Source organism: Carassius carassius, chromosome 37 (genome assembly GCF_963082965.1).
Source record: "Carassius carassius chromosome 37, fCarCar2.1, whole genome shotgun sequence".
NCBI classification, from domain to species: Eukaryota; Metazoa; Chordata; class Actinopteri; order Cypriniformes; family Cyprinidae; genus Carassius; species Carassius carassius.
This window is the reverse complement of record NC_081791.1, coordinates 2,866,159-2,889,089: the sequence shown is the minus strand read 5'-3', so window position 1 is coordinate 2,889,089 and position 22,931 is coordinate 2,866,159. Positions and strand designations below refer to the sequence as shown.

Here is a 22,931-nt window from a genome sequence, read left to right as displayed (position 1 = left end):
GCTTGAAGCATTGCACCCAAAATAATAAAGAGTCTGAATACTTACATCAGAGTAATATTAGTTTTTCATTTTTAATAATTTTGTTATCATACAGTTTACATAGAGATGCAAGTGACCTGTTGTAAAGGTAACCCGCTATATATACAGTACGACACAGAGATTGTGATTTGCACACATAGTAATTGCTCTACAATTACTATAATTATTTTTATACACAGAAGAAGAAAATAATCTCACATGAGATTTAATGCATGATTTTTTCTTCTACCTTTTTATGACAATTTTAAAAACATGGTTTTAATGCGAATCCAATACATTTCAAATTTAAACTGACATGTTGTAAGTTTTTATATTTGTATTATTATAATCATTAAATTGAAAATAATTAGCATAAGATAACAAATAAGAGACACATGTAAGAGAGGATCATTCAAAAGTAACACGTTACTGTAAACTTGCTGTGGATAAGGCACAGAATTCTGTCATCTGTTCCAAATTAAAGGGAAAGGAAAAGACATACAAATGAAAAATGTATAAAATGACACTAAAAAGGCTGTAAAACAATGCTATATATATATATATATATATATATATATATATATATATATATATATATATATATATATATAAAAGTATTTAAATATCAGTTGTGTAGTAGCCCTCATCGGTAAGTGTGAAATCACCAGTCTGGAGCAATGTAGTTTAAGCACTTTAGTGCAACCTCAAAGCCTAGAAAACAAGCCTGCAAGCAGGAAAAACAGAGAGAGTTACACCATTAAGAAAATAGCATTTCAAAACATATGAACTCTCATTTTCACATTCAGAATCCATTGAATATCAAAATGTAGAATGGAAAATGCATCATTGACCTATTAAAAAAATGCAAACTTGTAAGACAATATTTAATTTTAACAATTTAGAATTGTCAGTATTTCAATGTCAATGTCACCTGTACATGACAAAATAATCCTGGAACAACAGTAGTGCTTATGTTTTTAAGATTGGCTGTGTCCAGTCCCATCAATTCTCTTCTCCCTTTACATAGCCTGCCCAAAAGAAGTTGCGCACTCTTACATTTCATTGGACCACCTATAGCTGTCATAACATTGTGCTTTGTTGTGGCATTGTTTAAATAACATTATGCAACATCACAACATTTATTTCCATCAAGAGTTGCTTTTTTTGGCCTGGATCTTGTATTGACAATGGGAGAGTTTAGCCACTCCAGCACAAGTAAAGTGGACTCCAGCACATCCTCAAGACATTCAGTAGAGTTCAGCTCGGGACTGGTGATCATTTCATACATGAAAATGATTCCTCGTGCTCACTGAAGCACTATTTCACAAATTGAGCCTAATGAATTTTGTTGTTGTCATGGTGGAATGTGTACATTGGTACATCCTCTGACATGGTTGTTTAAGAAATGGAAAGCTACACACTGCATCAGTTTAGGCTAAAAGAATAATTGCCAAACATACAACAAGACGGAAACATAAAAATCACTGCAATAATTAATCAAGATTCTTCAATATTTGCTTATTTAAATCCAAATAGTGATTTTTTTTTTCTTTTCTTTTTTTGACCAGGCAGTGTACATTTGAATGAGTCTACATATCCAAAATTTCTAAGTTTGTAAACAATGTATCCTTAAAATTTCTGAATATGACACTGTGACCGGCATTGGAACAATATTCATTCACTTTGTTTACCTGCAGAACTGTGAAAGTGCAGATGCTTGTTGTTGTTGTTGTTGTTGTAAAAAAAAATAAAAAAAAAATATTTCTGCAGAATGGTTGATTGTGGCAAAAAATTTGGAAAATAGGGTTTAATCTTAATGTGCATGTAAATATGAAGGCACTTTTTATTTTTTGTTGTTGCACACAAGTGTATGAACACTGTAGTATGTCTTGCTAGCTCATATATAGCCAAATCCTTTTAAGCATTAATAAACGGCCAATTTGCATCACATAAAGTTTATTAGTTTGTTTAGGTTAAAAATATGTAATCAAAATGGACGGAACTTTTATATGCAATTGAAATACATAAATCTTAAGAATTAGGCCTACCCGGTAAATATTTTTTTGAGTGTATCTTGAATTTTGGGTGCATGTAACTGCATTTTCATAGGCTACACCATGCAGCCTTTCATAGTTCTGCATCATGTTCATGCCTTATTAACTTCTGCAAATGAACGCATTAAATCGACAGCTCTAGTGCCAGCCCTTATAAATATCCAGTGAACATTTTTCACTGATTCAGCTGTCATTTTATGGCAAACCTATCGTAAAAGAGCAAATATATATATATATATATATATGAAATAATATAACTATTATGATATGATATAACCACTCAATAGCTGAAAAGGCAAATGGAGCTCTCGAGTCCATATATTGTCAGTTCATAAGAATTTATGAGTCAAATAAAGCTGACTTGAATTGGCTATTACAAATACAGTGATAAACTGTCTCACATGAAAGACACTGGGCCATAAACGTACTCGGTTACTAATGTTAAGCTTAGATATGGAACGAGTACTGCGTTGTAAGCCATTCAGGCTTAGACACTATGGGGAAAAAGTAATTTTCTCCAATTTATAAAGTCTTTTTCAATCACGCAGTGAAACTGCAAGACCATTGGTTCTTGGAGTATGATAGAAATGAACCAATGGCAGCGCGAGCCTATGGTGAGTGCGCCCGCCAAAAGAGGCAGGGCATTTTGCTTTATAAGCAGGTGTCTCACCCACGTAAACTGATTTAATTAAACTGAAGTGACAACATGAGGTGTCCCTGCGTACAACACGTTCCCTTTCGATACTACACTCGGACTGCGTGAGATGGGCTTGTAATGAATACGTAAAGTATGCCAGACCAACCGGGGATGTAGTTACATCAGTCATCTTGCTGGCCTCCTACAGTTCAGGCGCCAAGGGGCCTGAGAAGGTGTAGGGGACTTAAACTTACACCAAGGACCAGGAAGCAATCCTAGGCTGGACAACAAGCTCAAACCGACCAAGATGGCAGGCTTATGCTGACAAGACCTGCCTTTGCAGTGCAGGAATATGCAGATTGTAGAACCTGACAAATGTGGACAGCGAGGCCCAGCCGGCTGCCGCACAGATTTCTGCAATAGTCACGCCAATGGGCTAGTTTGCTTATCCTCGCATCTTGGATTTCCGGTCTTGCGAGTGTTTGCATAGATATTTCCTGTTGTGCTAAACGCCAGTGCAGAGAACCGGAGAAATCCAAATATTACCTTCTATATGCTTACAGGATTTATAATATCGCTTCAAATGCAAATAGGAGCCAAACTGCTATTATTACTATAAATGTTAACTGAGCCAGTGCATTTGAAACTTGCGTATGTTTGTGAGTGAATGAAATACACTAATGTTAATCCCTACTGTTCACAAAAATAAAGTTGAACTCATGGTGTGTACTCGTGTGTGGTGTGTGGGCTGCGATTTATCTTCATAAATGTCCTCTTCTCAATCGTGCATATAGTTTGTTTCATCATTATTTTCACAACATATTTTAATATTTTACACAGTTAAACTCATATCAAACATATTTTTTTAAATGAAAAAAAAAGTGCTGTAAAATTATACAACTAATATGACTAATTTTTAATATTTGTTTTGTCTGATAATAATGCAAAATAAATCATAAAAATATACATGCGCTGCTTATAGACAGATAATGATTTATGCTGCAGATCTGTCACAAAACAGATATTGATAAAAACACACAAATGCAAACACTGATCTTTTAATTAATGCAAACCTACCATAATTGCATTATGTTTAAATGTACAGTCACAGTTATAAATTATGTTATCAAATACAGTTAATAAAACTTACATGATTTATCAGAAATCTCTGTCTCGGTTGAGAGTCGGAAACGATCGTAAAGATAACAGTCAGAACAAAATCAGCTCTCCAAAAAATGTAAAGTGTTGCACATTTAAATGTTTTGTGTTTGAATCAAAAGATCCCTGTGTACTGATTAACCACTGATGCTGATCCGCATAATTAACAAAAGAATAAAGCAATCTCCACATTGTAGCTTGATGAATTTCCACACAGAGGTATGCAACAACGTAGGGAGGATGTTTTGTCATGTCTTTGATATACCACTATCCGCTGTTTAATTTGAAAACATTAATGACATCCATCTAGCCAAGTTTCGTATGTATGTTACCCTTACAGTAAATGCGAGCATCGCAAGACCGGAAGTAAGTACACACTCGCTTCGTCAAAGCTCACCGGCGCCATCTTGTGCATAGACACACGAGGAGGCCATGCCCTTTGTGGAGTGTGCTCTAGCCCCTATCAGACATTGGAGCCCGGAGGATGAGTAGGCGAGAGCTATTGCACCCACTATCCATCTGGATAGCCTAGGCTTCGAGACCTTGGAGGAAGTAAAATATTTTAAGTCTTGGAGGAAGGAAAATATCTGAAATATGTCAAGGATCTTCACCCCGGGTTGTGTACTAGGCAGTGAAAACCGACAATTTAAGGCTATAGAGGCAGCTTGTCGACAGAGCTCTAGCCCCCAATATGGTATTCATGACATTCTCTGGGAGGTTTACTGACTCCCGTCGAGAGGCCATGCATGAAGAGACCACAGCTTGGGTCTGGGGTGGCATATCGTTCCGTTCGCTTGAGAGAGGAGGTCCCGTCTCAAGGGGATCGGCCATGGCTCTGCTAGCAACAACTACGATAGGTCCGGGAACCATGGTTGGGTCCTCCACAGAGGGGCTACCAGGAGGACCTTGTGGGCATCCTCCCTGATTTGTCTGATGAAGAGGGAACAGAGCGATTGGGGGGGGACATCAGAAAGGAGGAGACTGGGCCAGTCATGGGCAAAAGCATCCTTGACTTTTGAAAAATAGATTGAATGAGAATTGTCTTCAAAGGCAAAGTGGTCGACCTCTCCCCTCCCAAAGATGTTTCAAATCCTTTGAACAGTCTGGGGATGTTCAACTCCTCCAAAGAGAAATTGTCCCGGGACAACATGTCCACCCCTGTGTTCCATACGCCCTTCATATGCGCTAAGCAGGTGGTGCTGGCCCCACTCTAGGATGCTTTTCACTAGAGTGAATAGGGGTTTTGAGGAGAGCCCGCCTTGGTGATTTATGAAGGACAGGTTCCCTTCCAGGAGTGGTCAGAAAGCGTAGAGCAGTGGTTTTCAACCTGTGGGTCGCAATGGTATTGCAGGTGGGCCCTAAGTTATAACATAATTTCATATATATAATTAAATAACAAAAAATAAATATTAAACTGTAACTATGCTTTCACTGTTCAAGCTCACTGATTGCTCCCTCCTGACTGCTTGCTCCGCTGATTGTCTACCCGCTGCCGAGTTCTACCTGGATTTGGTTTCCCCATTTTGCTGAGCTGTGCCAGCCTGAGTTATTTTCTGCTCATTGCCAGTTCATTCAATGAAAACTTAGGTTAACAATCTAGCTTCTGAGTACTAAGTTATTAACCCAACAATAGCGGGGTCAGATAATTTTTTTGCAGTGGGCCGCGCAAACATATGTGTTTGGTTGTGTGGGCCACGAGGTGAAAAAGGTTGGGAACCACTGGCGTAGAGAGCTCGACATACAGCCACCATTTCCAGGCGGTTGATATGGAGCTTGCTTTCTGTACTCGTCCAGATGACAAAGGTCGGATGGCCTTCGCACAGGGCTCCCCAGCCCGCCTTGGAAGCACCTGTGGAGATGACTTTCCGCCCACCAACTATCCCCACAGCTGCCCACTGCCTGTACCAGCTGGGGTTCTTCCAAGGGGCCAGGGTTGAACTGCACTCCTGGCTCACCTTGATCATGTGTCGACCGTGCCACCAGGCATGCTGGCCACCACCAAGCTGGCCATCGAATGCCCAATAGCCTAGGCAGTGGCCTTAGTAGCATGCAGGGCCAGGTACGTAGCACTGCTCAACTCCTTAAATGTGGCGCCGTCTGGCACCAACAGCCATTCCACGTTCGAAGTCACTTAAATCCCCTTTCTTCCCCATTCTGATGCTCGGTTTGAACTTCAGCAAGTTGTCTTCACCACATCTAGATGCCTAAATGCACTGAGTTGTTGCCATGTGTTTGTCTAATTAGCCATTTGTGTTACCAAGCAATTGAACAGGTGTAACTAATAAAGTGGCCATTTACTTTACAACTTCTACTAGAACTCTGTAATAAACATTTTCATGACAACAGGCAAATTAAGTGCTGAAATTGAAAAATGTATTGGTAGCACAAGTATGTTTTCTCACCGCATTAGCAGGAAATGCTCGTAACATGACTGCACTCAAGCCTTTGTAGAGAGCATGGGCTCCTTCCTCCCGTAACAGTGTTTTTAACACATCTCTCAAACCCCGGTAACGCTTGTCAGTGGCTGCAGGACAGAAGACAGAGCATTGTCTGCATTTTCTGTTAATCACAGACTACTACAACTGCTACATGCTTTTGGTATTAAGTGCAGCACTTGGTAATTGTGAACAAAAGTGCATGATTGGTAATTGCGAACAAAACAAACTGTGAAAAAAAAATGTTAAAACCATTAATTGAAGTAAAAATAATTTAAAATACAAATATTTGGCAAAGAATGAATTTGCATTTTCATTAAGTCCGCCTGATTTACGCAGCAAACATATTTTGTTTGTTATCAAAAAAATATCTCCTCTACAGAGACTTTGCTGTTATTATTGATTCTATTTGAAAGTCTACCGGGAGTAAGGGCTACAAAAGCGTGCATGCGCAGTAACGTTTGTTTATGTTGTTGCCGTTGAAACCGTCTATAAAGTGCAAATTCGTATTCTCATGGGAAAGACATGAGAATACAGCAATGAGTGACATTAGATATTGAGCCACACAAATAAGGAAAAGGCTATTCTGCAAGATAATGGTTGCAACATAAATTTAAAAGTGATTAATCCATGAAAAATTATCCATCACTTCAATCAGACACCACCTACATAACCATAAACTTATTTGAGAGGGTTGCATAATTAGGCCTTTGATGTCACTATACAGCAAAAGCACTAGAAGTTTGCAAAACATTACTGGGATTTTTCTTTGGAACCATTGCCATCGCAAAACAAAGCTTTTTTATGTTTATTTTTTATTTTATTTATTTATTTATTTTTTAGAAAAAAAATTGGTTTTGGTGACCAATAATTATGGCACACATACAGTATATTTAAAAAAATATGTGTTTTGTATTTTTAAAAAAGTGCATTTTAAATGAAAAGCCCAATAAGATAAACAGTAAAGACATTTTTCCTAAGACTATTTGTTCAAATTTACCAAGAGTGCATATGTTAGTAAATGACACAGAAAAACGCATTATACTTTACTGAGGAAGTAGATGAAAATCAGTGTTCAGAACACATTCGTGTAAATTCTGTGAAGCTAACGTGTTATTCTTGTGTTTATGCCATGCCCGTAAATATAGAAAAGGAGGTATATCTACACTATACAGTGTGTTTGGCATATATGATACTTACTCATATTTATTTTTAAATATACGATAATACTTTTTTGGTAAGACAATACTTAGATGAGAATTTGTGTGGTGTACCTGTTTGGTAGTTTGATTTAAGCACATCTGCAGGCAGAGCAATCAGCCAGTTTAACATGCCAGCAATCCCACCTGCAAGAAGAACTCTGGATGTGCTGAGGTGATGAACACTTTAAAAAAGTGAAATGAACATTAGCTCTAAATCCTGATAGTGTTTATAGCTAGATCAACAAAGTAGTGACTCTCACCACTCTCCTTCTGGGGTCAGAAACTTTTTTAAGTATTCATATGTTAGAAAGTATACACCATTTGAAGGCACATCTAAAAGAAAAAGAAAAAAAGATGCATCCATAAAGGCCACCCATTATTATTAGTTTACATGTCAGGGAATATATCATGACACACATATTTCACAAGATCACCTATTTAAAATATCACACACATATACACACACACCTCTGATTAGGGTAAGAACAGTGCCCTTGTAGACACTGCGAATTCCCTGTTCCTTATAAAGTTTTAGTGCACAATCCACTGGTCCAGTGTACTTAAGCTGACTGGCCGAGGACTGGATCTAAAACACATATGCATATGTCAATAAACAAAAATCATAACATTACAGGATTTTACATGATTATAGGGGTCATAACCTGAGAAATCATAAATCCCTTGATCTTTTGACAAATAAGAGGTCATTGTACTATAAAAAACATCCTGTAAATTTCAGAACTTGTTACTTTCTCATTAGTCTAAAAACAGCTTAGATTTAAACCAATCTGCCAAGACTGTTCTATGATGTAAAAGTGTGGATAAGCACCGCCTCCACAGAAGATCAACACCTACATCGCTGCTGTTTAGCCCCGCTCACCGATTCTAGATAACTGTCTGTTTAGCCCCGCCCACCGATTCTACATCACTGCCTGTTTAGCACCGCCCACCGATTCTACATCACTGCCTGTTTAGCACCGCCCACCGATTCTACATCACTGCCTGTTTAGCACCACCGACCGATTCTACATCGCTGCTGTTTAGCCCCGCCCACCGATTCTAGATAACTGCCTGTTTAGCACCGCCCACCGATTCTACATCACTGTCTGTTTAGCTCCGCCCACCGATTCTACATCACTGCCTGTTTAGCACCACCCACCGATTCTACATTACTGCCTGTTTAGCACCACCCACCGATTCTACATCCCTGCCTGTTTAGCTCCGCCCACCGATTCTACATCACTGCCTGTTTAGCTCCGCCCACCGATTCTACATCACTGCCTGTTTAGCACCAACCACCGATTCTACATCACTGCCTGTTTAGCACCACCCACCGATTCTACATCACTGCCTGTTTAGCACCGCCCACCGATTCTACATCACTGCTGTTTAGCCCCGCCCACCGATTCTACATTACATATGCATATGTCAATAAACAAAAATCATAACATTACAGGATTTTACATGATTATAGGGGTCATAACCTGAGAAATCATAAATCCCTTGATCTTTTGACAAATAAGAGGTCATTGTACTATAAAAAACATCCTGTAAATTTCAGAACTTGTTACTTTCTCATTAGTCTAAAAACAGCTTAGATTTAAACCAATCTGCCAAGACTGTTCTATGATGTAAAAGTGTGGATAAGCACCGCCTCCACAGAAGATCAACACCTACATCACTGCCTGTTTAGCACCGCCCACCGATTCTACATCACTGCCTGTTTAGCACCGCCCACCGATTCTGCATCACTGCTGTTTAGCCCCGCCCACCGATTCTACATCACTGCCTGTTTAGCACCACCCACCGATTCTACATCACTGCCTGTTTAGCTCCGCCCACCGATTCTACATCACTGCCTGTTTAGCACCGCCCACCGATTCTACATCACTGCCTGTTTAGCCCCGCCCACCGATTCTACATCGCTGCTGTTTAGCCCCGCCCACCAATTCTAGATAACTGCCTGTTTAGCCCCGACCACCGATTCTACATCACTGCCTGTTTAGCCCCGCCCACTGATTCTACATCGCTGCTGTTTAGCCCCGCCCACCGATTCCAGATAACTGCCTGTTTAGCCCCGACCACCGATTCACACATGTGTAAATGATCAGAGAGGCAAACCCAGGGGCCCGTTCTCCATACATCGCTTAATACATCTGAGATGATTTGAAAGATGCCAGATCTTCTGATCGTGATAACTGATCTCTAGCTAGTTTGGTTCTTCATACTAATTTGTGGATTTTATTAAAATACCTGGATTAAATTGTCTAAGATTACTGCTCATTCTCATGTTCCCCATTAGGTACAGATTATTGATACTCAAAAGCACGATCAGCAATGCAGCGATTGGCTGGCGGCAAGACAGCAATATAATGATGTCATACAATTAAAAAAGACACCTGAAATTTCTGGACTTTTATAAGGAAACATATTATTACATGATTCACGATTTCTAGTATTTGTACAGCTGTTACATTTTTATTTCAATGTTGTAATTAGAAATTCATTACATTTTATCTTCAAAGCAAAGTAAAAGTTCCTTAAGGGTCAAGATCAAGTCATCTGCATCTCCTGCGCTCCATCAAGCCACTCCAATAATATTTGTCACCACTCAAATTAATGCACTCTACATGATTTGTATAGCATGTGTGTAAGACTCTAATACAATTATAAATTTTATGACAAATAAATCATTCACCAAGTAAAACTGTCTGTGTCTATAGTAACCCATAGATAACACAACATAACAATATTATTTTTAAATACATTTTTTTTTATTCATATTATTCTAAATTATTGTCCCTGGATTAGTAGGGTACTCTTGTAATGAAGTAGCAGTGGCTGGGACAGATTTTAAATAACAGTTCCACTTAAAAAGATGCAATCTAATCCTGTTTACATGAAATGAGATGCTCTCAAGCAGGTTTAAGATTACGGACCTGTTGCTATGACAGCAAGTCCAGGATCAGCTTTAAAGAACCATATAATCCATGATCATGCCAAATTGTCAACAGTCAAATCCAGTTTACTGAGTTAGTGATGTATGAAGAATGATCCTCTGCTCTGCACAGAAACCAAACAATAAATAGGCTGCGAACACAACATGATGCTGTGCTGTGCCAGGATGTGGAAAAACACAATTTAGCATTGCCTTCCCTCTGATCCTAACATTAGGAAAGAGTGGACTTTATTTTTAATTATCCAGATTTTTCACGATCCAGACCATGACAGTAAGAACTTGGTCCTTTGTTCACTTCATTTTACCATGGATTCGTTTACAAACAAAGCAAAATTTGATGCAGGATTTTCAGAAAGATTGAAACTAAAAGACGATGCTGTGCCGACTCTATTGGATTCGACAGTTATGTCACAACACACAAGTGTGAGTAACTTTTTTTTATGTGATCACTATTGTTTTGTCTGTTTTACATATCGTTTTTTACCTAAATTACAGCAGCATTCATCTATGAAGGATGCACACTGTAAATCTAACACAACTATTAGCCAATCATAGCAGTGGGTGTTATCGTTCCTCCAGGCCTATTCAAATAGCGTTTTAATGGGGGGGGGGGGGGGTGAATGAACATGTAATATGTAATAGTTGGAATGTAATATGCAAAGTGACAGTGCAATATGTAAAATGGCAATGCATTTCTGTATTTACATTTACATTTTCCAATACATTTGTGCAACGTTTGGTGCAAAATGAAAATGAAAATTAAATTACATAATTTTCATTTGCCATTTCACACACTAGTTTTAATATGTAAAATGAATACTAATTTTAATGCTTTATAAGTTGCAAAATTAAAATTAAAATGTATTACAGAAATTATTAGATATGTATAAAATGTTCAAGCAAAAACTGTTGGCAAAATTATTATTCAAATGCTATTTTTCTTAATTGCATTAACACTCACAGTCAAGACACTTACGATTGCATTTTAATTCAATGCCCTGCAATGAATGTAGCAAAATTCCATGTGCACATTGAAAATGCATTCCGAGCCGATCACGTGTAATGTCTGAAACCACGCTCACTGTTAATTAGCATAATATTTGAATCAGATGTAGCTGGGCACATAATTCGTGCTGCTGAGACCTGCAAATTATTTCTAGGTTGTAGTATTGTATGAATATTGTGCACTGATAAATACAGTGCAAATAGTTCTGTCTCCTTGGATAACAGTGAAGTGGAAATAAATGTAGTTAAATTTAAATAGGATTTTTTGGGAAGGTAAGTCTGGCCAGTTATACAGCAATACGAGTCAAACGAGTCTGAAGATCTGAGCTGAATTTGGTGAAACATTAAAGTTCTAGTCTGTGTCAATTACTCTCATAATAAATAATAATAATAATGTTACCAGTATTTTTCGGACTATAAGTTGCATATTGCATATATGTATATATGCATATATACATATATAAATCGCACTGGACTAAGTCGCATTTATTCAAAACCAAGAGAAAACATTACCGTCTACAGCCGCGAGAAGGCGCTCTATGTTTTCAGTGTAGGCTACAGGAGCACTGAGCAGCACAGAGCGCCCTCTCACGGCTGTACGCTGTAGATCTTGGTTCATTTCTCTTGGTTCATGTCGAATTCATTTTGATAAATAAGTCGCACCTGACTGTAAGAAGCAGGACCAGCCAAACTATGAAAAGAAGTGTGACTTATAGTCCGGAAAATATGGTAAATATATGTTGTCTTTCTCAAGCCCAACAAAGAAGACTAAAAAGAGAAACATCATTCAATTTAGTATGTAATAAAACGAATATTACTAATTTATTTAAGAAATGTAACTATATTAATTTTCACAATTATTTATTAATGTCACACACACATACCTAGTGCCTTATGACTTAAAAGATGAGAGTGGTAAATGTTACAGACATGGAACTGATCAGTCTATTATTGATTTTTATTTCCACTTCACTGTTGTCCAAGGAGACAGAACTATTTGCACTGTATTTATCAGTGGGACAATATTCATACAATACTACAACGTAGAAATAATTTGCAGGTCTCAGCAGCACGAATTAAGTGCCCAGCTACATCTGATTCAAATATTATGCTAATTAACAGTGAGCGTGGTTTCAGACATTACAGTGCTTCACTCGCACTGACTCTTATTCTGCCTGAAAGAATGAAAAGACCGAGTTGAAAGTGGAGCGATTCGACCAATCAGATGAAAGCAGCGTTTCAGCTCCGCCCACAAGTGCGAATGAAATATTGAAGCCATAAACCGAAATGATCAAAACGTACACGGACCAACGGTCTTGTCCATGTTCTCTCACTTGAATCCTCTTCTTGAGATTTGAGTCTCTGACCTTCTGCAAGCCCCGCCTTGCTCACGCAGTGATTGACGTGGCGGGAGGGGGCGGAGACATGATCGGCTCAGAATGCATTTTCAATGTGCACATTGAATTTTGCTACATTCATTGCGGGACACTGAATGAAAATGCAATCGTAAGTGTCTTGACTGTGAGTATTAATACATTTAAGAAAAATAGCATTTGAATGATAATTTTGCCAGTTTTTGCTAGAACATTTTATACATATCTAATAATTTCTGTAATACATTTTCATTTTAATTTTGCAACTTATAAAGCATTAAAATTAGTTTTCATTTTACATATTAAAACTAGTGTGTGAAATGGCAAATGAAAATTATGTAATTTAATTTTAATTTTCATTTTGCACCAAACGTTGCAAAAATGTATTGGAAAATGTAAATGTAAATACAGAAATGCATTGCCATTTTACATATTGCACTGTCACTTTGCACATTACATTGCAAATTGAATATTGCTACCCATATGCTTCCATACAAGTGAGCTAATACAATGTGGCTATGGTAATGTGATAATTGTTTAAAAATGTGTTCTTTTGTTTGTTGTTTTTTCTTAATTTAAGTATCTTTTTTATTCCCGAGTCTTGTTTGGCCATGTGAATGGTGTCTATGGACACAGGTGTATTTATGACAGTAGTGTGTTTGCCCTGCCTGAAGTAAACACTTGATTCTCTCGCCCGGGGCCACGATCACAGTGGTGAATACTCCTGCCAGCATCCCTGCCAAGTAGATCTGCGTGTTCCTGACAGAGGGTCAAATCAAGTCATAAAAAGGAGAAGCAGAAAAGAGAAGCATCAAAATATTTTGTCTATACAGCATTTATCCACATACAGAATATAAAACTAAAAACTATATGAACAAGCTGCTGTTAACATAAACATAAAAACAGCCGCTAGTTTTTGTTGAGACTATACACTTATAAATTTAAACTGTTAAATGTGACACATATTCAGCAGAGCTGACATCACAAACATCCCCTTTTTCTCATCGCCCCTCTCCTGTACTAACGTGATTGGTACGGTGGGGTCACTTTGCAGAAGCTCCTTTCCCAGCCCAAAGCCAAAGAAATTCAAAGCCATCATTGGGGTAACCCCGGCTAGCGGGACACCCATCCCTTTATACAGGCCAAATATTCCCTGCAGACATTAAAACAGGGTAAAGGTGATTGAAAGTGGGGCAGAGAAAGAAAGAGTGTATGGTAATCAAATCAGTGCTTCTCAACCACAGAGTCACATGCCTGTTATGATAACTTTGCGGAAAGAAAGAAGTCAAAATAAACATGCTTTTAAAATCACTTCTTTTATCTTTTGTTGTTGATTCAAAGTATTTTTAGGCAAATTCATCTGTCACTCATCATATCCAAATAGGTTTATCCCAAGAGTTGTTATTACTGGAATAAATGTACTGATAATTTAAGCTGAAGACCTTTCTTGTTAAATTATGATAAACAAATTCGGTACTGTGCCTGGTTCCCAGCTGAAATCTGAAACCTGACAAACATCCTGTAGCAAAACCAGCTGAGAGTCACTGAACAAAACTGCTCAAACTTGGTATCAAATGTCAAGAAAAGGGTATTAAAGGTGTTGTTTGCGAACTTTCACTGGGTTTATCTAATGAAACAGACACATGCCCTCTCTTCCCAACACTGCCCTCTTAAAACCAGTCCACTAATCTAATGCCGGTAAACTCTGAGGATGCCAGGCTTTTTGAGTGCGTTCTGTTAGGGGGGGGGGTTAAATGCATGTGCTCCTCCCCGGACTCTTTACAGAGTCTAGGGTTGTCACAGTAACAGAAGTGATATCCATGACACCTATTTCATGTAGTATAGACACTTTATGTGTGCTAAGAGCTTTTGCTTTCAAAAAGCTATTACCTCTTTGGACACCGTCTTTCGTAAGCAGTCATATGTTCCTCTGTAGACAGCACATTCCTGTGTTTGCAGACGGACCTGTCGAAACATGGAGATTCACATGGTATAACTCACAGCAATGACACTTTGCTCTTGGGAGTGTCTTAACATCAATGTGAGATAAAGCATAGTCTAACAAATACTGATAAAGCACTATGTCAGAAGAAGCAGCCGTTATCTATGTCATTTGCTCCCTGTATGTCTTTAGATAACATATCACTATAGTCTCGAAAGGTCTCATTGCTGAAACTTATGTGTGACCATATAACTTCATTTGTCTTTGAAACATTAACCATCACAAAAATACAAAGCCATCAATTATTGAACGCTTTGTGAAACAACACACATTTTTAAGTCCATGATGTTAATATTTGACAGCTGAGACAATTCTGTCACATGAACCAGAACATAATTAATGTTACATAATAATTGTGATGTATTCAGATCTTGTAAGTATTTTCCTATTTACTTCTTATAGTGAAAAAAATTATGCTAAAGCAGATAAAAAGAAGTAGAGTATTATGAATTACACCCTTGTCAATTCATCCTTATTTTCATGACAATTATTATGCAGCTTTATCCTCTTGGGTCAAGTTTTACCTTGATAGTGTCCAGCGGGTGTCCAGCGAATAAGAGACAGACACCACCGACCCCTCCAGCCAAAAAGTTCTTCAGAGGAGAAACCCTTCTGTCTGACTCTACTGCATCCATCATCACATCTGTGCTGACCATTCAAGAAACCGTCGGAGCTGTTTGCGCGCTCTCTTTTACGATCATCTGCTTTGAGTTAACTTTTACCACTGTTTCCTTGAGCTTGCAGAAACACATCCAATCCAGTTGCCTCCTCTAACGGGCATAGATGTGAATTGCATGATCGTATGATTCACATCCATTAGCTATTGCTAATAAACTGGATGCATTTTACTTGCTTGCTTTTATATGAATCTTTTTTTTTTTTTTTTTTTTTTTTTATGAAAATAAATTATACGAATTTTTCATTTAGAAACAGTATAATATAGCAAAAAGCGACTGTGAAAATGTAGAACCCACTCCAAATCCGACTTCAAAAAAAAGCGTAGAACTTATATAAACTTATTATATATAATTAATTTTTTTATTGATTTCTTTTTTACTTTATTTCTTACAATAATTAGGAGACGTTAAGAATTCCATCGATATATTGTCCAAAAAATACACAGTCCCGGTAGACTGCAATTGGCAAATCTGTTTCGCCAGAATCCTATTTTTACAGTTGCAAATTAGGGGGTGCTCTCGCTTTCGTAAATTTCGTAAATTTCCGATTAGTTATATATGCATTGCAAATTACTTAATTTGGACAACTTAAAGGACATTTTCTCAATATTTATTTATTTATTTATTTATTTTTCACCTTCAGATTCCTGATTTTCAAATAGTTGTATCTCAGACAAATATTGCCCGATCCTAACAAACCATGCATAAATGGAAAGCTGATTTATTCAGCTTTCAGATGATGCATTGCTGTGATGACGGGAGTTGTCCAGCAGGGGGCGGTGTGATGATGCTCAGCTGTCGGCGGAGCGCTGTTCATAAGTAGCAGAAGAAATCACCGGGAAACTGCGCTTTCATGCTAACAGAGCAGTAAATCGAGAATTAAACATCACCGACAGGTGAAAACTGTTTTAAACATCTCACCCTACATCGTTGTTGTTGTAATCTACATAATTTAGTCAGATAAAGCATTATCTTTAAGTAAACCTGCTAGTCCTGATGTTAATGCAGTCTTGTGTCTTTTGTTCGTAACATCCGAAGGGACAGAGAACGTTAATTGATTCGTGTATTTTATCTGTTCACATTTGTGTCTATTTCTTTATGTATATAATTCTGAAGGATCGATCACCATGTCCCAGAGGAAGAGAGCGGTAACAGCTTCACAGAGCAAAACAAAGAGAGTAAGAAAAACACGGATAACAAATTTACAAAGTTATGAATGTTTAAATTATGTAATTAAGTTATTTTAAAACCTTTTAAAGTGTACTCGTTCACATTTAAACCGAAGTAGAACGGCAGTATATGATCATCTATGTAGAAAAATAACGTTAAGTGGAAACCAATATTTCAATTCAAGACGGTTTTTTCAAAGTGCTGATCATACATTCAAATAGTTTTAATCAATACATTAAATAGTATTTATGCGAAAATTTGCGTAAAAAAAAAAAAAAAAATGTTTTGTTAATAAGTCATCTAGAAATTAACAAAGACATTAACAACACAGCGTTAGTGATAATGTGTGTGTGTGTGTGTGTGTCTGTGTGTGTGTGTGTGTGTGTCTGTCTGTCTGTTTGTCTGTGTGTGTGTGTGTGTGTGTGTGTCTGTTTGTCTGTGTGTGTGTGTGTGTCTGCAGCGCTCTCAGGTATCTCTGGAAGAGGATGACGAGGATGCTAATTTCAGCCAGATAACCTCATCACAGGTGCAGCGAGCCCGAGAACACTTCACGTCTGACCAGCTCGACCGCAAGGTACCTGTCAATCATTCGTGACATTCAGTTCTGCTGTCATAAACTCTGTGTGTGTGAAAGTCTGGTAATCACAGATCTGGGCTAGTGTGGCTCTGCCTGCTGTAGTATACACAGGGTACTTGAGTAGTTTAACAGAGTTTGAATAACACTGAACATTTTAGTTGGTGAAATTGTTCGTCACTGCTATTGTAACTACCCAAACAAACAAAAAAAATTGCCTTATGCTTCTCTATAAACTAGTCTGTTGTGTTCCAGAACAGTGACAGTTTTCTTAGCCCCAAACCATTCAAAATCTTTCTTCAGCTGATTTCTTTCTTCCAGGATTTTTCTCCTTTTAACGCAGTAATTGGGGCTCAGCGTAGACCATTTTTACATTTTAAAATAAAGTCATGTACATCTTGAGGTTAGTACATTTTTATTTGGGGGAGGACTGTTCCTCTAAGAACACAAGCAAATTATAAACTTTCTTGATGATGCAGTACCAAACATACTAATAAATGGAGGGATGGGGGGCATGGGCCACACCCCTGGGGGTCTTTCATACTTTCTAAGTCTCAGTAATTTTTCTCTTTATCTACACTAGACACTTTTATAAACACTCCCTGCAACAAAGACTCAATATGATAATACATGTTTTACTTGTGCATTGCACTCTAAATCATATTGCACTCTGTGCTGCTTCCCCTAAAATATCTCTTTTGCACATTTTCTTCTGCAGTATTTATGTACAAGTTCCTGTACTGTCTCAGATTATATGAATGTATAGTCAGCTAGATATAGTGTATGTATAGTCAGATGGTCAAATGTTTGTGTAGCTTTATAATTGTATTTCTTATACTTATATTGTTTTATGTTTATGTGTTTAATCCTTATGTTGTGTTCTGGTCATTTTGACCCGGAGATCATTTTCTCTCACCCAAAAATATTACTTAATGTTATCCAGTTGGACTCAGATTTACTGACTTAGTTCACACAGGTTATAACTAATTCCACCACAAAAATGGTTAATTTACATAAAACGTTTTTTTATTTTATTCAGCCTCGTTACAATTGTGGTGTTCCCGGTCAAAAATGACCGGCCTACAAAAAATAGCTTATAAATCTGTTTTTATGCAAAATTATAACCTAATATTATTATCAGTGTTTTTGTCAACTTTTTTTCTTTCATTTAGGACTGTTTTTGTGTATGCCTCATTAATCTAAGCTTAAGTACATCAGTTTTTGAGTGGAAAAAAAGCATTATTTGTGGAAAATTTTGTCAATATTAAATGCACTGTTTTTATTTTTCAAAGTAGACTGCTCCAATGTTTAACCAAGAAATTAGTTTTGAAAAGCTTTTATTTTGTGCAAAATTGCTAAATTGCGGGGGTAAAAAATAAATACCGTATTTTTCGGTCTATAAGTCGCACCTCAGTATAAGTCGCATCAGTCCAAAAATACGTCATGATGAGGGAAAAAACATATAAGTCGCACCGGACTATAAGTCGCATTTATTTAGAACCAAGAGAAAACATTACCGTCTCCAGCCGCGAGAGAGCGCTCTGTTTTCAGTGTAGACTACAGGAGCACTGAGCAGCATAGAGCTGGATTTTTAACTGCTTTTTTCTGTTTTTATGCCAAGGTGGCTGAGGTGGTCCAGTTCATCTTAATTAAAGACCAAAAAAAAATACCCATTCGAAGAGCAGGTTTGTCTTCTGTGGTCAATGAATTAGATCTCCACTGCTTTATAACTAAATAATTATTCATAGAAAATTATATTTATGTTGTATATATATATATATATATATATTTAATACATTGTGTTTGTGTTCACTCTCTTTTGACTGATTTCTGCAGACATTGGCAAACATGTGATAAAGGAATACAAAGCCATCTATTCAGAAATCATAAACAGAGTTTGCCGCAAGTTTGATCAGGTACAAACAGATGGAGCATACAGTGGCTACCATAGGGATGTGAATTTGAACAGAGGTAAACTTCTGTGTTTGATGCAGGTGTTTGGATTAAAGCTGGTGGAGATTGACCCCAAAAATCACATTTATATCCTGATTAATAAACTGGAGCCCATTAATGGAGAGCCAGTGAGCATGTAAGTAACACACAAGATCCGTGATCACTTTGTTTTTCAGTGTTAGTTAAGACTTCATGTAATTCTGTACTTCATTTTGTCCATTCATCAATACATTGTACTTCTTGAATGGATTCACAGCAGATCTGATCTCTTAAGCTGTCCATTACAATTAAATGGAGATAATAGACAGACTGCCTTACTAACTTTGGGCTGATGCATGAATCAGAAATTGTTTTTGTGTGATTCTCTCACACACTTCTGCACTAGTTTTGCTGTCTTGGGTATAATGAGGTTCCTTCTGTCTACACACAGGCGTCCTGGAAACCCAAAGACAGGCCTGCTGTTTGTCATTCTGAGTGTCATCTTCATGAAGGGAGGTGTCATTAAAGAGAGTGAGTGATGCACCATTCACACAGTCATGTTTACGCCATCACTGACCAGTTTCTGTGGATGGTTTGTTAATGTGTTTTCCATGAATGCTGTAGATCTGGTGTGGAATACACTCAAGAAGCTGCGGGTGGATCCAGGGTTTGTGCATTAGATCCTTTTGAAAAACTAAATTAAAGTTTTGTTGTTTTCTGGAGGAGGGGGTTCACTTCTGATACCTCTGTATTCAAACAGGGAAAAGCATGACGAGTTTGGTGATGTAAAGAAGGTGATCACAGATGAGTTTGTACGGCAGAAGTAAGTAAAAGTGTCTTTCAGAAACAAGATGATTGGCTTTCTATAACCAGTGCAGTGTAGCACCTGCTCTTTTGATTGATACTCATCAGTGGTTTACAACATATTAGTTATTAGATAAGGCTGTAAGAACAGCAACTGATGTACTCCGAGGGTGTGGGTTTGAGTCCCAGCAGATTTGGTGTGTTCAGAGCTGCTGTTCTGTAGACCATGGACAGGTGGTTTATATCACACCATAGACAATGAAGGCGTCTAATGGAATGAAGACAGAAAGATTCATGTCCTTTATCAGATGACTCCTGACATGCTTTTTGGGCCACTGAACCGTTTTACTTTTCTTTTCTTTGCTTTTCCTTTTACCAAAGAAATGTCATTTTTCATGTGTCTTCTTTAGATATTTGGAGTATGTGAAGATCCCTCACACAGAGCCAGTGGAGTATGAGTTTCGCTGGGGTCTGCGGGCAGAGAAGGAGGTGTCCAAGCTCAAGCTACTGGAGTTTGTTGGAGAGGTTTGTGCAGTTTTGGTTCTGCTGCGTTCATCAATACAATTAACCAGCCTATCAGTAACAGGCATTGATGAAATCTTTGATTACAAGTCCACACAGCACACCCATCCTTGATTATTATACGAAGAATCCAGCTATTTTCTAGCCTGTACATACCTTTTGAAAGTCTGTAGTCTCTTCTTTTATTTCATATATATGAGCAAAACAAAGTTATCATGTTCATAATATAGCCACAAGTAACAATTATCTGGGTCTAAACAAAAACGACTCATGCAGACAATAGTTATGAACGGAGCAAATCAAGTGGAATCTGATCATTTGATTATGATTTTCCATATGTGGTCCTAAATCTGTTACAGATCTGATGTTTGGCAAATCAACTTCAGTCTGAACGGTCAGATAGGAATTCGTTCAACTTTTATATTCCTGTACATCAATTAACTGTTTATTATGGGGACCGCTCTATACAAGCTAAACTTGAGAGTTGGCACCATACATTTGTAAAAACTTTGTACATCACTTTTTTTTTTCTGTTTACTTCAGCACATGCTGTCTTGTTTATCGTTCTTTTACACATGCAGACCAGTGCACAAAATTATTTAGACAGCGTAGTCTATAATTGCTTCATGCACAATTTGGTGAAGACTGGATGAACGACCTATTAAGGAGTTTGAAAAAGTAGGCCCTGACATGTTCATGAGATTGACCCCTACAGTGTCTGTTAAACATCCATCATTATTTATTCATGAGGTTAATGCCTTTCACTTGAGGACATCAATTCCTCACCAATGAATAAAATCTAAGTTGTAGTAAGTAATAAGTGTTGGCATGTGTCTCTTCTCTCACAGCTTTTTGATCAGGATCCTCAGAGCTGGACACAGCAGTTCAGAGAGGCCAGTGCTGCTGAGACCAGCAGCTAGAGATCATGAACACCTTGGGATGTGCGTTTATTAGCCATATTTAAATAGACCCTGTTATTTAAACTGAGGTTGAAGAAAAACATGCTTTCCTATGAAACATTTTTTGGAGCTCTTTTGTCAAAAAAATTACACTGGTAAAATATTTTAATAACGATGTTTCTTGATTATAAATAAAGTTATTTTACAATTCTTTTGTTATCAGTGTTCACAGTGTTATTTTACAGAAGTCAGTGTAGAGATAATGTTGCCAAAATTGTGCGGACACCCTCTAATATTTTATAAGTTTGACTATTCAGGCCATTTCTGTGTGGACAATTCAATGCCACAAATTAAAAATGCTACTCCAGATCATTTTTTTGGTTCTAAGGCATGGGAATGATAATATCTGTGTGCACAGAAATACATTTTCAAGACTAGTGTGGAAGAACTTCCCCTGCACAAAGCCCAGACATCAGTGGGGCTCAGATCTTAGGCCATACCAGTAATGTTCTCCCAGACTCTGATTCAGGAATGCATTTCTACGTGCTTTCTACACAGCAGCAACATTGGATGTAACAAAGAGAGGCTACAAATCATTCATGACCTTAAAATTCAGCAAGTGCTCCACACAGATATCTAGGGTCTCATTTATAAAATGTTGTGCAGAAACCATGCTAAAATTGATCTTACAATCATCTCGCAAATATGCATATTTATCATTTATAGAATGAACGCACGCCTCTCTCAAATGTGAAATATATGAAACACAATTGAACTTGAACTTGCGTGCAAATGAATGGTTTCAGCTCTCTGCCTTGTAAACGACTCCTAATTAATGTCATTAACATAAAATATCACAGGTAATCATCCAAATGCTTTAATTTAGAACAGCTCACATTTCCATAAACCTGCAGTACTCCAACAAGAAAATAACGTCTGATCAGACCCTGGCACAACGCTGAGCACATTTCCACATCAAAGACTAAAGTTTTTAGAGATATGAGCGTTGGCCTGGATTTAAGCGTACACAACACTCTTATCAAATCTGATGAAGTGTACACAGGGTTTATAAATGAATACAAGTTCCAAGAGATCCATGGCATCATTTATAAAATATGGACTGTTTTCACATTTCCGGGTTTCTCAGCAGCGGAAGTCATCATAGTTGGGTTAACTTCAAGAAACCGTGAATGGGAGAATACCACAACATTTAGTTTTTGTATTCCTACTTTCTTAAATAGCAAAAGAAAAACTCAATGAACGTATTCACAGCTTTCAAAAATATGAGATTTTTTTTTTTTTATTTGATGCAAAGGTGATTTAATACAAAATATAGTGTATTGGTCTCTATATTTCCTTCCAAGCAGTTGTCAGCTGTTGTTACGGTCATCTGCAGCTCTTAATGTGGCGCGTTAGCATCTTTAGAGAGGGAGAGAAACAATGCACCCGGAGTAGAAAGGGCTTGAATGACGCATGTTTGGATGTAGATACACATTTTTACAGGATATAG

At 37.6% G+C, this 22,931-nt stretch overlaps 2 protein-coding genes across 2 annotated transcripts; one reads left to right on the top strand and one right to left on the bottom strand.

The window, feature by feature from the left end:
- Nucleotides 1-615: 615 nt before the first annotated feature.
- On the bottom strand, nt 616-15,572 carry si:dkey-150i13.2 (mitochondrial carnitine/acylcarnitine carrier protein). The gene is made up of 9 exons (XM_059526972.1): nt 15,368-15,572; nt 14,732-14,806; nt 13,867-13,994; nt 13,510-13,600; nt 7,973-8,090; nt 7,765-7,837; nt 7,577-7,686; nt 6,270-6,391; nt 616-742 (listed from the first exon to the last, which is right to left on the bottom strand). Exons 1-9 carry the CDS (start codon nt 15,497-15,499, stop codon nt 680-682), a joined length of 912 nt encoding a protein of 303 aa, XP_059382955.1. The 5' UTR covers nt 15,500-15,572; the 3' UTR covers nt 616-679.
- Nucleotides 15,573-16,272: 700 nt separating this feature from the next.
- ndnl2 (necdin-like 2) lies at nt 16,273-21,631 on the top strand. The gene is made up of 11 exons (XM_059526971.1): nt 16,273-16,416; nt 16,637-16,698; nt 17,151-17,264; nt 18,886-18,949; nt 19,101-19,180; nt 19,259-19,353; nt 19,648-19,727; nt 19,821-19,863; nt 19,957-20,019; nt 20,411-20,525; nt 21,371-21,631. The coding sequence occupies exons 2-11, from the start codon at nt 16,648-16,650 to the stop codon at nt 21,440-21,442; spliced, it is 777 nt and encodes a 258-aa protein (XP_059382954.1). The 5' UTR covers nt 16,273-16,416; nt 16,637-16,647; the 3' UTR covers nt 21,443-21,631.
- The last annotated feature ends 1,300 nt before the right edge of the window (nt 21,632-22,931 follow it).

Excerpts from the sequence above, each read along its gene's own strand:
- ndnl2 (XM_059526971.1), top strand. The coding sequence starts at position 16,648 with ATGTCCCAGAGGAAGAGAGCGGTAACAGCTTCACAGAGCAAAACAAAG. Across the intron at positions 19,181-19,258 it reads TTTGCCGCAAGTTTGATCAG|GTGTTTGGATTAAAGCTGGT; the intron begins GTACAAACAGAT and ends TGTTTGATGCAG. Across the intron at positions 20,526-21,370 it reads TACTGGAGTTTGTTGGAGAG|CTTTTTGATCAGGATCCTCA; the intron begins GTTTGTGCAGTT and ends CTTCTCTCACAG.
- si:dkey-150i13.2 (XM_059526972.1), bottom strand. The coding sequence starts at position 15,499 with ATGGTCAGCACAGATGTGATGATGGATGCAGTAGAGTCAGACAGAAGG. Across the intron at positions 8,091-13,509 it reads GAATCAAGTGTTTACTTCAG|ATCCAGTCCTCGGCCAGTCA; the intron begins GCAGGGCAAACA and ends TATGTGTTTTAG. Across the intron at positions 743-6,269 it reads GAGCATTTCCTGCTAATGCG|GCTTGTTTTCTAGGCTTTGA; the intron begins GTGAGAAAACAT and ends TCCTGCTTGCAG.